The sequence below is a fragment of the Littorina saxatilis genome, linkage group LG12 (genome assembly GCF_037325665.1).
Source record: "Littorina saxatilis isolate snail1 linkage group LG12, US_GU_Lsax_2.0, whole genome shotgun sequence".
Lineage (NCBI taxonomy): Eukaryota > Metazoa > Mollusca > Gastropoda > Littorinimorpha > Littorinidae > Littorina > Littorina saxatilis.
In genome coordinates this window covers 69,624,951-69,639,248 of record NC_090256.1, presented here as the reverse complement: position 1 = coordinate 69,639,248, position 14,298 = coordinate 69,624,951, and the positions used below count along the sequence as shown (strand labels likewise).

Here is a 14,298-nt window from a genome sequence, read left to right as displayed (position 1 = left end):
AATGAGGGCGTGACAGTGCCGCCTCAACTTTCACGAAAAGCCGGATATGACGTCATCAAAGACATTTATCAAAAAAAGGAAAAAAACGTTCGGGGATATCATACCCAGGAACTCTCATGTCACATTTCATAAAGATCGGTCCAGTAGTTTGGTCTGAATCGCTCTACACGCACGCAAACACGCACGCACACACGCACACACGCACACACACACATACACCACGACCCTCGTTTCGATTCCCCCTCGATGTTAAAACATTTAGTTAAAACTTGACTAAATGTAAAAATGTGTCGGGGCCACTTATAATTTCGGAATTTAAAAAGAGAGCTCGGACCGATGTGTTTGTCTTATTTAGCCATCAATCCCAATCTCCACCCTGCTCTCCAATCATGGTTCTCGTTCCTTCAAAGCTAACTCTGTACGGCCCTCACCCCGCTCTCCAATCATGGTTCTTGTTCCTTCAAAGCTAACTCTGTACGGCCCTCACCCCGCTCTCCAATCATGGTTCTCGTTCCTTCAAAGCTAACTCTGTACGGCCCTCACCCCGCTCTCCAATCATGGTTCTCGTTCCTTCAAAGCTAACTCTGTACGGCCCTCACCCCGCTCTCCAATCATGGTTCTCGTTCCTTCAAAGCTAACTCTGTACGGCCCTCACCCCGCTCTCCAATCATGGTTCTTGTTCCTTCAAAGCTAACTCTGTTCGGCCCTCACCCCGCTCTCCAATCATGGTTCTCGTTCCTTCAAAGCTAACTCTGTTCGGCCCTCACCCCGCTCTCCAATCATGGTTCTCGTTCCTTCGAAGCTAACTCTGTACGGCCCTCACCCCGCTCTCCAATCATGGTTCTCGTTCCTTCAAAGCTAAATCTGTTCGGCCCTCACCCCGCTCTCCAATCATGGTTCTCGTTCCTTCAAAGCTAACTCTGTACGGCCCTCACCCCGCTCTCCAATCATGGTTCTCGTTCCTTCAAAGCTAACTCTGTACGGCCCTCACCCTGCTCTCCAATCATGGTTCTCGTTCCTTCAAAGCTAACTCTGTACGGCCCTCACCCCGCTCTCCAATCATGGTTCTCGTTCCTTCAAAGCTAACTCTGTTCGTCTCTCACCCCGCTCTCCAATCATGGTTCTCGTTCCTTCAAAGCTAACTCTGTACGTCTCTCACCCCGCTCTCCAATCATGGTTCTCGTTCCTTCAAAGCTAACTCTGTACGGCCCTCACCCCGCTCTCCAATCATGGTTCTCGTTCCTTCAAAGCTAACTCTGTTCGTCTCTCACCCCGCTCTCCAATCATGGTTCTCGTTCCTTCAAAGCTAACTCTGTACGGCCCTCACCCCGCTCTCCAATCATGGTTCTCGTTCCTTCAAAGCTAACTCTGTACGGCCCTCACCCCGCTCTCCAATCATGGTTCTCGTTCCTTCAAAGCTAACTCTGTACGTCTCTCACCCCGTTCTCCAATCATGGTTCTTGTTCCTTCAAAGCTAACTCTGTACGGCCCTCACCCCGCTCTCCAATCATGGTTCTCGTTCCTTCAAAGCTAACTCTGTACGGCCCTCACCCCGCTCTCCAATCATGGTTCTCGTTCCTTCAAAGCTAACTCTGTACGGCCCTCACCCCGCTCTTCAATCATGGTTCTTGTTCCTTCAAAGCTAACTCTGTACGGCCCTCACCCCGCTCTCCAATCATGGTTCTCGTTCCTTCAAAGCTAACTCTGTACGGCCCTCACCCCGCTCTCCAATCATGGTTCTCGTTCCTTCAAAGCTAACTCTGTACGGCCCTCACCCCGCTCTCCAATCATGGTTCTTGTTCCTTCAAAGCTAACTCTGTACGGCCCTCACCCCGCTCTCCAATCATGGTTCTCGTTCCTTCAAAGCTAACTCTGTTCGGCCCTCACCCCGCTCTCCAATCATGGTTCTCGTTCCTTCAAAGCTAACTCTGTACGGCCCTCACCCCGCTCTCCAATCATGGTTCACGTTCCTTCAAAGCTAACTCTGTACGGCCCTCGCCCCGTTCTCCAATCATGGTTCTCGTTCCTTCAAAGCTAACTCTGTACGGCCCTCACCCCGCTCTCCAATCATGGTTCTCGTTCCTTCAAAGCTAACTATGTTCGGCCCTCACCCCGCTCTCCAATCATGGTTCTCGTTCCTTCAAAGCTAACTCTGTACGGCCCTCACCCCGCTCTCCAATCATGGTTCTCGTTCCTTCAAAGCTAACTCTGTTCGGCCCTCACCCCGCTCTCCAATCATGGTTCTCGTTCCTTCAAAGCTAACTCTGTTCGGCCCTCACCCCGCTCTCCAATCATGGTTCTCGTTCCTTCAAAGCTCTGTACGGCCCTCACCCTGCTCTCCAATCATGGTTATTGTTCCTTCAAAGCTAACTCTGTTCGGCCCTCACCCCGCTCTCCAATCATGGTTCTCGTTGCTTCAAAGCTAACTCTGTACGGCCCTCACCCCGCTCTCCAATCATGGTTCTCGTTCCTTCAAAGCTAACTCTGTACGGCCCTCACCCCGCTCTCCAATCATGGTTCTCGTTCCTTCAAAGCTAACTCTGTTCGGCCCTCACCCCGCTCTCCAATCATGGTTCTCGTTCCTTCAAAGCTAACTCTGTTCGGCCCTCACCCCGCTCTCCAATCATGGTTCTCGTTCCTTCAAAGCTAACTCTGTACGGCCCTCACCCCGCTCTCCAATCATGGTTCTCGTTCCTTCAAAGCTAACTCTGTACGGCCCTCACCCCGCTCTCCAATCATGGTTCTCGTTCCTTCAAAGCTAACTCTGTACGGCCCTCACCCCGCTCTCCAATCATGGTTCTCGTTCCTTCAAAGCTAACTCTGTTCGGCCCTCACCCCGCTCTCCAATCATGGTTCTCGTTCCTTCAAAGCTAACTCTGTTCGGCCCTCACCCCGCTCTCCAATCATGGTTCTCGTTCCTTCAAAGCTAACTCTGTACGGCCCTCACCCCGCTCTCCAATCATGGTTCTCGTTCCTTCAAAGCTAACTCTGTTCGGCCCTCACCCCGCTCTCCAATCATGGTTCTTGTTCCTTCAAAGCTAACTCTGTACGGCCCTCACCCTGCTCTCCAATCATGGTTCTCGTTCCTTCAAAGCTAACTCTGTTCGTCTCTCACCCCGCTCTCCAATCATGGTTCTCGTTCCTTCAAAGCTAACTCTGTACGGCCCTCACCCCGCTCTCCAATCATGGTTCTTGTTCCTTCAAAGCTAACTCTGTACGGCCCTCACCCCGCTCTCCAATCATGGTTCTCGTTCCTTCAAAGCTAACTCTGTACGGCCCTCACCCCGCTCTCCAATCATGGTTCTCGTTCCTTCAAAGCTAACTCTGTACGGCCCTCACCCCGCTCTCCAATCATGGTTCTCGTTCCTTCAAAGCTCTGTACGGCCCTCACCCCGCTCTCCAATCATGGTTCTCGTTCCTTCAAAGCTAACTCTGTTCGGCTCTCACCAATAAGAAACGGCGTAACACACCATCCGTAACGGGTTGGCAATGATGAAAACCGGTGTGATTGATGGATTGATGAATTGATTGATTGATGGATTGATTAATAGATTGATTGATGGATTTATTGATGGATCGATGGATGCGCTAGATAGATGTTTTGATTGATTGATTGATGGATTGATTGGTTGATGGATAGATGAATAGATGAATGGATCGATTGTTGGATGGATGAATGGATCGATTGTTGGATGGATAAATGAATGGATGCATGGATAATTGGATGATTAGATTGATTGATTGGCTGATTGATTAATTGAATGATCAACAGAAGATATAGTTGGTGCCTACCTGCAGTGGTTGCTTGGCGTAGTTCATGCCTAGCTGCCTGCAGACCACCATGGTCTCCCTCATGCCCCACTGGGCACCACACACCGTGCCCCACTCGCCAGGCTCGCGTGCCCGCTCCCTCAGCTCAAGCCGCCCCTCCCACGTGTACCTCCCGTCCTCCAGCCTTACCTCCAGGTCCTGACAACAGACAGGTAGACAATGACATAGACACACGTGTACCTCCCGCACTCCAGGTCCTGACAACACACAGGTAGACAATGACATAGACACACGTGTACCTCCCGCCCTCCAGGTCCTGACAACACACAGGTAGACAATGACATAGACACGCAGGTAGACAATGACATAGACACACGTGTACCTCCCGCCCTCCAGGTCCTGGCAACACACAGGTAGACAATGACATAGACACGCAGGTAGACAATGACATAGACACACGTGTACCTCCCGCCCTCCAGGTCCTGACAACACACAGGTAGACAATGACATAGACACACAGGTAGACAATGACATAGACACACGTGTACCTCCCGCCCTCCAGGTCCCGACAACACACAGGTAGACAATGACATAGACACACAGGTAGACAATGACATAGACACACGTGTACCTCCCGCACTCCAGGTCCTGACAACACACAGGTAGACAATGACATAGACACACAGGTAGACAATGACATAGACACACGTGTACCTCCCGCCCTCCAGGTCCTGACAACACACTGGTAGACAATGACATAGACACACGTGAACATTAGATGTTTGTTTATTTGGTTGTTTGTTGCTCGTTTGTTCGTTCCTTAGTTGTTGTTTGTTTTTGTCGTGGACAAATTGAGTTTTTACTGCCATGAACCAGAGCAAAGGTTGATTCAGTCGTTTACGATTTTTTTCAGAGTGAATTCAAAATCTCCACGATTCATGGGTTTGAATAAAACGGTTATTTATTATCTGTTTGTTCAGAGTGAATTTAAAATCTCCACGATTCATGGGTTTGAATAAAACGGTTATTAATCATCTGTTTGTTCAGAGTGAATTTAAAATCTCCATGATTCATGGGTTTGAATAAAACGGTTATTTTGTATCTGCTTGTTCAGAGTGAATTTTTAAATCTCCACGATTCATGGGTTTGAATAAAACGGTTATTTTTTATCTGCATGTGCCAAGTGAATGTAAAATCTCCTCGACTCGTCGGTTTGAGAGAAAAAAAAATTTTTTTAAATCATTGGAGTAAACGTCATCAACATAAAGAGCGGAGGAGGATTTACAAGGATGGACGATAACAAACAAGTGGTGCTCTCAAAAGAGCGTGGATAAAACACACAAACACCAGTTTAAAAATACATGTACGATGAAAGACCATAATTACATTTAAAGTTATTTTCCTTGTCATGCAAGCGAGCACCATCATCGATGCCGATCATTAAAAGCTTTTGCATGGAATGAGAGTATTCTTCCACCAACACATCACCCCCCCCCCCCCCCTTAAATAAAAAAAAGATTAAATACAAAATTAAAAAATAACAGCCTGTCTGCTTCCTGTCCAGAGTTAGACGTTGTTGTTATATTTAGTCAAGTTTTGACTAAATATTTTAACGTAGAGGGGGGAATCGAGACGAGGGTCGTGGTGTATGTGCGTGTGTCTGTGTGTGTGTGTGTGTGTGTGTGTGTGTGTGTGTGTGTGTAGAGCGATTCAGACTAAACTACTGGACCGATCTTTATGAAATTTGACATGAGAGTTCCTGGATATGAAATCCCCGAACGTTTTTTTCATTTTTTTGATACATGTCTTTGATGACGTCATATCCGGCTTTTCGTGAAAGTTGAGGCGGCACTGTCACGCCCTCATTTTTCAACCAAATTGGTTGAAATTTTGGTCAAGTAATCTTCGACGAAGCCCGGACTTCGGTATTGCATTTCAGCTTGGTGGCTTAAAAATTAATTGATGACTTTGGTCATTAAAAATCTGAAAATTGTAAAAAAAAATAAAAATTTATAAAACGATCCAAATTTACGTTCATCTTATTCTCCATCATTTTCTGATTCCAAAAACATATAAATATGTTATATTTGGATTAAAAACAAGCTCTGAAAATTAAATATATAAAAATTATTATCAAAATTAAATTGTCGAAATCAATTTAAAAACACTTTCATCTTATTCCTTGTCGGTTTCTGATTCCAAAAACATATAGATATGATATGTTTGGATTAAAAACACGCTCAGAAAGTTAAAACAAAGAGAGGTACAGAAAAGCGTGCTATCCTTCTTAGCGCAACTACTACCCCGCTCTTCTTGTCAATTTCACTGCCTTTGCCGTGAGCGCACTGAGCGGTGGACTGACGATGCTACGAGTATACGGTCTTGCTGCGTTGCATTGCATTCAGTTTTCATTCTGTGAGTTCGACAGCTACTTGACTAAATATTGTATTTTCGCCTTACGCGACTTGTTTTTGTTGTTGTTGTTGTTTTGTTGATGTTGTTTTTGTTGTTGTTGAATGAATGTTGCAACTGAAACCAGTGTCAACATATGAGACAAAGGGCTGGACCTAGCAGGGTATGAGAGGGAGAGGTTTCAAATATGAGGCAGGTACAGGGATTCGGCAGGCGGGGAGGGAGGTGGGTGTGATGGGGTCCTTGCATCCCAGATGCTGTTGAAACTTAGCATTTGAAAGGGGTATTTAATGACTCTCGTTGAGAATAAAGATACATTTGCCGGGTGAGACGGGGAGGGGGGCTTCCAGAAAGCAGGAAACCTAGATCCAGCTAATAATCCATACTCAGCTAATAATCAGAATTCTGCACATAACGCGGCAAGGCTGTTTAACGTCTTTGTGATAAACACAGACAGATGTGCAGGTCATTAAACAGGCTCTATACTCACGGGGTTACCAGGGGAATCAGCTTGCAAGAGGAGATCATCCTTTGACTGCAGCTCTTTGTCCTTGAGAATGATTCCCCCTGACGGTTTCAGTTTGCTCAGGTCGACAACCTTTTTGTCTATTTTCTTTGGATCTTCCTCCCCGTCGTTATTCGCTGCTGATGCCGCGCCGGTGGTGGTGGTCGCTGACGTTGTCGTAGGCTTCTTCAAAGTGGTGGTGGTGGTAGTTGTGGCGGTAGTGGTTGCTGTTGGCTGTGGCGTTGTGGGTTTCGTTGTCGTCGTCGTTGTAGTTGTGGTTGTAGGTTTTGTGGTAGTTGTGGTTGTCGTCGGTTTTGTTGTGGTCGTTTTTTGTGTTGTCGTTGTTGTGGTGGTGGGTGTCGTTGTTTTTGTGGGTGTCGTTGTTGTAGTGGGAGTCGTTGTTGTAGTGGGTTTTGTTGTTGTTGTAGTAGGTGTCGTCGTTGTTATAGTAGGTGTCGTTGTTGTTGTAGTGGGTGTCGTTGTTGTTGTAGTGGGTGTCGTTGTTGTCGGTTTCGTTGTGGTAGTTGTTGACGTTGTCGTTGTGGGTTTCGTTGTGGTAGTAGATGTTTGTGTGGTTGTTATCGTTGCCATAGTGGATGCTTTTGTTGTTGTTGTGGTAAGTGGTCTTGTCGTTGCAGAATACACAGGTTTATGACGTATTGCTTTCGTTTTTACTGTAGCAGGTTTAACTGTTGTTGTTTTTGCTTTTCGTCGTCCCCCTTTTGTACGGGGCTTTTCAAACATTGCCCATGGCTTGAGAGGAACTCGGTTTCCGCTGGAACCGCCGTGTACCTTAGAAACACCATCGTCTGGCTTGGCAGTCAAATCTCTTAAAGCATTTTTGTCTATATGTTGTCGAGTCTTGGGAGAATTTTCACTTTTGTCTAATTTTTCAACTTTTGAAAACTTTCCGGAGAGAGCTTTTTTGCGGGCCGCTGCCGCCTTTCTGCGAGCTAGCCAGCTTTGCCTCCTTCGAGCTTTGCCGTTTTTATTTTGATTGTTTTTGTTGTTGTTTGTGCGGACTTTGGGTCTGCAGACGACACCGACTGCCCGCCAGTCTCCCTGGCACATGTGACGTATGCGTCTGCCCCACCCCACGTAGGCACAGTCCAGCAGCCGGTCCTCCGTTCCCTTGCACTGCACGCGCGTGATCCACAGCCTCCCTGAAACACAGGTATAAGTTAGGTATATAAGGTTGAAAAGGTAAATCAGGTAGAAAACGTAAATCAGGTAGAAAACGTAAATCAGGTAAACAAGGTAAAAAAGGTAATTAAGGTATAACAGGTAAATAAGGTAGAACAGGTAAATAAGGTAGAACAGGTAAATAAGGTAAATCAGGTAGAAAAGGTAAATCAGGTAAACAAGGTAAAAAAGGTAAATAAGGTAGAACAGGTAAATAAGGTAGAACAGGTAAATAAGGTAGAACAGGTAAATAAGGTAAATCAGGTAGAAAAGGTAAATCAGGTAAATAAGGTAGAAAAGGTCAATTAGGTAGAAAAAGGTCAATCAGGTAAATAAGGTAGAAAAGGTCAATTAGATAGAAGAGGTAAATAAGGTAGAAGAGGTAAATAAGGTAGAACAGGTAAATAAGGTAGAAAAGGTCAAATTAAAACAAGTCGCGTAAGGCGAAATTACTACATTTAGTCAAGCTGTGGAACTCACAGAATGAAACTGAACGTAGTCCGCCGCTAGTGCAAAAGGCAGTGAAAGTGACGAGCCTGTTTGGCGCGGTAGCGATTGCGCTGTGCTTCATAGCACGCTTTACTGTACCTCTCTTCGTTTTAACTTTCTGAGCGTGTTTTTAATCCAAACATATCATATTTATATGTTTTTGGAATCAGGAACCGACAAGGAATAAGATGAAATAGTTTTTAAAACGATTTCGGAAATTTAATTTTGATCATAATTTTTTTATTTTTAATTTTCAGAGCTTGTTTTTAATCCAAATATAACATATGTATATGTTTTTGGAATCAGAAAATGACGAAGAATAAGATGAAATTGTTTTGGATCGTTTAATAAAAAAATAATTTTAATTACAAGTTTCCGATTTTTAATGACCAAACTCACTCATTAGTTTTTAAGCCACCAAGCTGAAATGCAATACCAAACCCCGGCCTTCGTCGAAGATTGCTTTGCCAAAATTTCAATCAATTTGATTGAAAAATGAGGGTGTGACAGTGCCGCCTCAACTTTTACAAAAAGCCGGATATGACGTCATCAAAGGTATTTATCGAAAAAATGAAAAAAAAGCCTGGGGATATCATACCCAGGAACTCTCATGTCAAATTTCATAAAGATCGGCCCAGTAGTTTAGTCTGAATCGCTCTACACACACACACACAGACAGACACACACACACACACACACACTCATACACCACGACCCTCGTCTCGATTCCCCCTTCTATGTTAAAACATTTAGTCAAAAAAGGTAAATAAAAAAAGTTAAAAAAAAGTAGAAAAGGTTAATAAAGTGGAAAAGGTATCATCATCAGCATCATCATCATCATCATCAGCATCATCATCAAAAGCAGCAAGAACAACAGAAACAACAAAACGTTCACTACAATAAGCAAATAATTATTATCCTACATACGTGAGAGAGACACCCGTGAGATAATAATCGTTCAAATCACACGTGTGTATATCATGTAAATGAGGTCATGTCAAGCAAGTCTGGCAGGGACATGTTTTTCCACTGCTTATGGTGCCAAAGTCACCGAGACAAACGTCATTATAGAAACAAAAATTGCGCTCGCTAATTACCCTCCATGAATCTTTAGAACCAACACGTCACGCCACACTTTCAGAATGACGTTTCTTTGCTTTGACGTAATAGATTGCACGAGGCTTTAGAAGAGATCGAGGTTCCAAAACAAGCGTCTTCAATTTAGCTGCCTCGACTGCAGGACATTTTCAGTAAAATACGTATAGATTACAACACGAGTGGTTTTTTATATGGCTTGTATTTCAGTCAAGACCCAGCGGATGAATATCATCGGGAGACACGAGCCTCTGGCGAGTGGCTCTCGATTGATATTCCCGCTGGGTCTTGACTGAAATACAAGCCATATAAAAAACCACGAGTGTTGTAATCTGTATATCCCATTCTACCATCAAACACAAAGTGTCGACTACTAGCGGCACTGTTGCGATCTGTGGAGAGTGAAACAGTGGTGCCAGCGAGACTTGGCCCTTTTGCAACCTTAAACTAAGTGACCGTCGCTGAAAAAAATAAAACGAATGAGTGCATCGATAAGTACGCGGTAACACTACTTTCAGACCATTTAAAAGCTTTAAGTAAAGGTTCATAAGTTGCAAGAAAGTAATGAAGTCGTATAGAAATCAATTTAGTTGAAGCGCACAATTCTTTTGTTTTGCGTTTCAGGTCGGCAGAACGGGCGAAACCGGGTTGGCACCCATTTGGCTTACTCGATTCAGAATCGATTCCACGTTGTTTTTCTCGAACGTATTATTATACAATCAGGCTTATTGACAGAGAAGCAAATTTTAGGGAACAAATATGTAGGTTTAGATTTAACCATTTGCTCCCTATTTGAAATGTATCTACGTGATAAACTGTTTTGCGAGTGTGTTTGCATGGATGAACCTAAACTGGTATGGGTGTGAGGAAAACGGGACCAAGTTGGTGAAGTCGCGAATTGCTGACACCAAGTCTGTCACCGCCGATTGATTGCATTTTGAAGGAATATGACTGGATTACGGAAAAATGCACACATGTTAAGTTCTTGGATACCTTCATCGCCAATGTGGACTTACTGCAGAGCCAGGCAAAAGAGTAGACTTGCTCGCAAAATACGTGAAACAGCCGATGTTTGATACGAAGCGAAGCCACCCCAAACCATGCAGTAAGGACGCTTCTCGGTCCCGCTACGCATGACACCAGACCAGTGTTGTTGCTTTGAGTTTGACTAACAAACTCGAAACTGTCATTTAAAACATGAGCCAAATGTGTATTGATTGTGTGATTAGTCTATGTGACAGGGCTTCTATTATCTGTTCTCCCTAGCTTCTGTCAGTTCCCACACCGACACTGTTGACAGTCGTCTGCTTCGATGCAATGGAGGGTACTCGTTTTTTTGTTTTGGTTTGTAGCCATGGGCATTGTGATAGTGTTCGACTGTTCAAACTAGTGTTATGCACGGGTTAATAAAACTGCGGATAGAACTCTTTAGCAGCAAAGCAATTAAGAGTGTATTACAATCTATTTGTTTGGCGCAAGGTCAAAGGTCGGGAGGAAAGTAGTTCTTTGCCCAAATCGGAATCTGCACTATCATATATTTTTTGGAGTCCATGATGTATTTATTGAGCTATAAAAATACAACATATATACCCATACTGAAGTAACAGAGACAAAGAAGGGAGGTCATGGGATATGTAGGATAAACAGAATACTACATGGCTTGCTGTTTCGTACCAGATTTACACTCGTTGCTTTTTCAAATAGTGAACAGCTCGCTTTCGCTCGCAGTTCAATATTTAATAAAACAACTCGTGTAAATCTGGTACGACACAGCAAGCCATGTAATATTCTCTATTTAAAAAAAAAAACAAGTCGCGTAAGGCGAAAATACAACATTTAGTCAAGTAGCTGTCGAACTCACAGAATGAAACTGAACACAATGCAACGCAGCAAGACCGTATACTCGTAGCATCGTCAGTCCACCGCTCATGGCAAAGGCAGTGAAATTGACAAGAAGAGCGGGGTAGTAGTTGCGCTGAGAAGGATAGCACGCTTTTCTGTACCTCTCTTCGTTTTAACTTTCTGAGCGTGTTTTTAATCCAAACATATCATATCTATATGTTTTTGGAATCAGGAACCGACAAGGAATAAGATGAAAGTGTTTTTAAATTGATTTCGAACATTTAATTTTGATCATAATTTTTATATTTTTAATTTTCAGAGCTTGTTTTTAATCCAAATATAACATATTTATATGTTTTTGGAATCCGAAAATGATGGAGAATAAGATGAACGTAAATGTGGATCGTTTTATAAAAAAAATATTTTTTTTACAATTTTCAGATTTTTAATGACCAAAGTCATTAATTAATTTTTAAGCCACCAAGCTGAAATGCAATACCGAAGTCCGGGCTTCGTCGGAGATTACTTGACCAAAATTTCAACCAATTTGGTTGAAAAATGAGAGCGTGACAGTGCCGCCTCAACTTTCACGAAAAGCCGGATATGACGTCATCAAAGACATTTATCAAAAAAATGAAAAAAACGTCTGAGGATATCATACCCAGGAACTCTCATGTCAAATTTCATAAAGATCGGTCCAGTAGTTTAGTCTGAATCGCTCTACACACACACACAGACAGACAGACACACATACACCACGACCCTCGTCTCGATTCCCCCCTCTACGTTAAAACATTTAGTCAAAACTTGACTAAATGTAAAAAGAGGAGAAGTAGCGACACACACACACACACACACACACGGTAGGAAAAACGCTAGAATGTAAGTAAACTATAAACAATTGCGGAAATATGGATTTCAGTTGAAATTTTCCTGGCACGTAACCAAGGACGTCTCGATGGGGGCCAAACATCCACCGCAGCTGTTTTGACGGGTGAGAAAGTGGGGTAAGGCCTAAAGAGAGTCTACCTGGCAGAGAAGCACATCATGATTAGCTCGTGTTTACGTAAGCTGCCTGTCAAGCCATGTTAAAGCCCTGATAACCGGCATTCTGGAATGATCGTTTTGTGTCGAGTTTCACCGCAAAATGTCGGAAGGAAAACAAAAAGAAGGAAAGAACGTGCAGCCTATAGTCTCTGGTGCAGCTCCCAGCATCACGAGTCTTGACGGCATCAGCGGATGTTCGCTGGCAGTGATGAATCAGCAAATTGTGCGACTGACGTTGGCGCAACCAACCAGCTGTCATTGTTGTTGTTGTTGTTGTTGTTGTTGTTGTTGTTGTTGTTAATCGGTTGTTTTGTTGCCGCTGCTATTGATGATGATGTTACTGTTGCCTTCTTCTATTCTTTGTCTTTGTCTGTTTCTTCCTCTTTGCCGTTTGTTGGCGTTTCTCTTTCTACCAACTTGTGTGTAATTCGACATCGACATCTAGCCACTTGTGTGTAATTCGACATCTAGCAAACATCATTTTGTTGACAGATCCCATGTCTTTGCCAAAAGCTTCAGACCAGACAACAGGAAGAGGAATCTCGATGGTCTGGGTCACTGAACCCAACTAGCCCCTGCTTCAGTGCACGCGTACTTGGAAGGTACACAGTCGTCTCCGTGTGAACATTTCAACCCGCACACTCAGTTCAAACCAGGCGTTTACATGTCAACATTTCGACCCGCACACTCAGTTCAGGCCAGGCGTTTACATGTGAACATTTCAACCCGCACACTCAGTTCAAACCAGGCGTTTACATGTCAACATTTCGACCCGCACACTCAGTTCAGGCCAGGCGTTTACATGTCAACATTTCGACCCGCACACTCAGTTCAGGCCAGGCGTTTACATGTCAACATTTCGGCCCGCACACTCAGTTCAGGCCAGGCGTTTACATGTCAACATTTCGACCCGCACACTCAGTTCAGGCCAGGCGTTTACATGTCAACATTTCGACCCGCACACTCAGTTCAGGCCAGGCGTTTACTTGAGAAAAGACCACTTGGACACATACCGAATACACAGTCTGGAAGCATTCAGTGCAGAGTGCATGGGAATTGTTTTCAGAATTAATTTCTTAAAAGCAACTACTGTCATTGTGCACAATGAATTGAGCAACTACTGTCATTGTGCGCAATGAATTGAGCAACTACTGTCATTGTGCGCAATGAATTGAGCAACTACTGTCATTGTGCGCAATGAATTGAGCAACTACTGTCATTGTGCGCAATGAATTGAGCAACTACTGTCATTGTGCGCAATGAATTGAGCAACTACTGTCATTGTGCGCAATGAATTGAGCAACTACTGTCATTGTGCGCAATGAATTGAGCAACTACTGTCATTGTGCGCAATGAATTGAGCAACTACTGTCATTGTGCGCAATGAATTGAGCACAACACGAAAGCCTAACTCGGGAAGCAGTGAGGATGGTGAGTGTTGCCACGTGTCAAAGGCCAAATAAAAATATATGTTGGTTTAGGGTAACCCGACCGACCCTATTTTTTCCCGCAAACCCTATTTTTTTTTTAAACTTTTGGCACATTTTGCGAACCATACTGAGACTAAGCGAAGTAACCTCCTTTCAAATCGACTAAATTAAAAAATATATATATTAAAAAAAAAGCCGACCTTCTGACCCTATCATTTTTGGTCACGTTACCGTAAACCAACATAATTATATTTGTGTTAAGTATAGAGAGACGGTCTTGTCCCATGCAAAAGACTGAGCAGATGTGAGACTCTGCCTTCAACATCAAAACAAAACAAAACAAGACAAGAAGTGTGAGTGAAAGAAAGGTGCAGAAGATGGTGGGAACGTGCCTTGTATACACTTTAAAGTGACAGTTTCACACACACGTGGAGCAGGATGGTGGGAACGTGCCCTGTATGCACTTTAAAGTGACAGTTTCACACACACGTGCGTGTTTTACACCCACAAAAAACTGCAACACAG

At 44.0% G+C, this 14,298-nt stretch overlaps 1 protein-coding gene across 1 annotated transcript in view; it reads right to left on the bottom strand.

The window, feature by feature from the left end:
- Positions 1 to 14,298, bottom strand: part of LOC138982668 (lysyl oxidase homolog 2A-like) — a 55,974-nt gene that overhangs the window by 25,781 nt on the left and 15,895 nt on the right. The window contains exons 2-3 of the mRNA XM_070355991.1: positions 6,674 to 7,851; positions 3,793 to 3,969 (exon numbers count right to left, since the gene is read on the bottom strand). Of these exons, the coding sequence (XP_070212092.1) occupies positions 3,793 to 3,969; positions 6,674 to 7,851 (1,355 nt within the window). The remainder of the gene's footprint in view (positions 1 to 3,792; positions 3,970 to 6,673; positions 7,852 to 14,298) is intronic.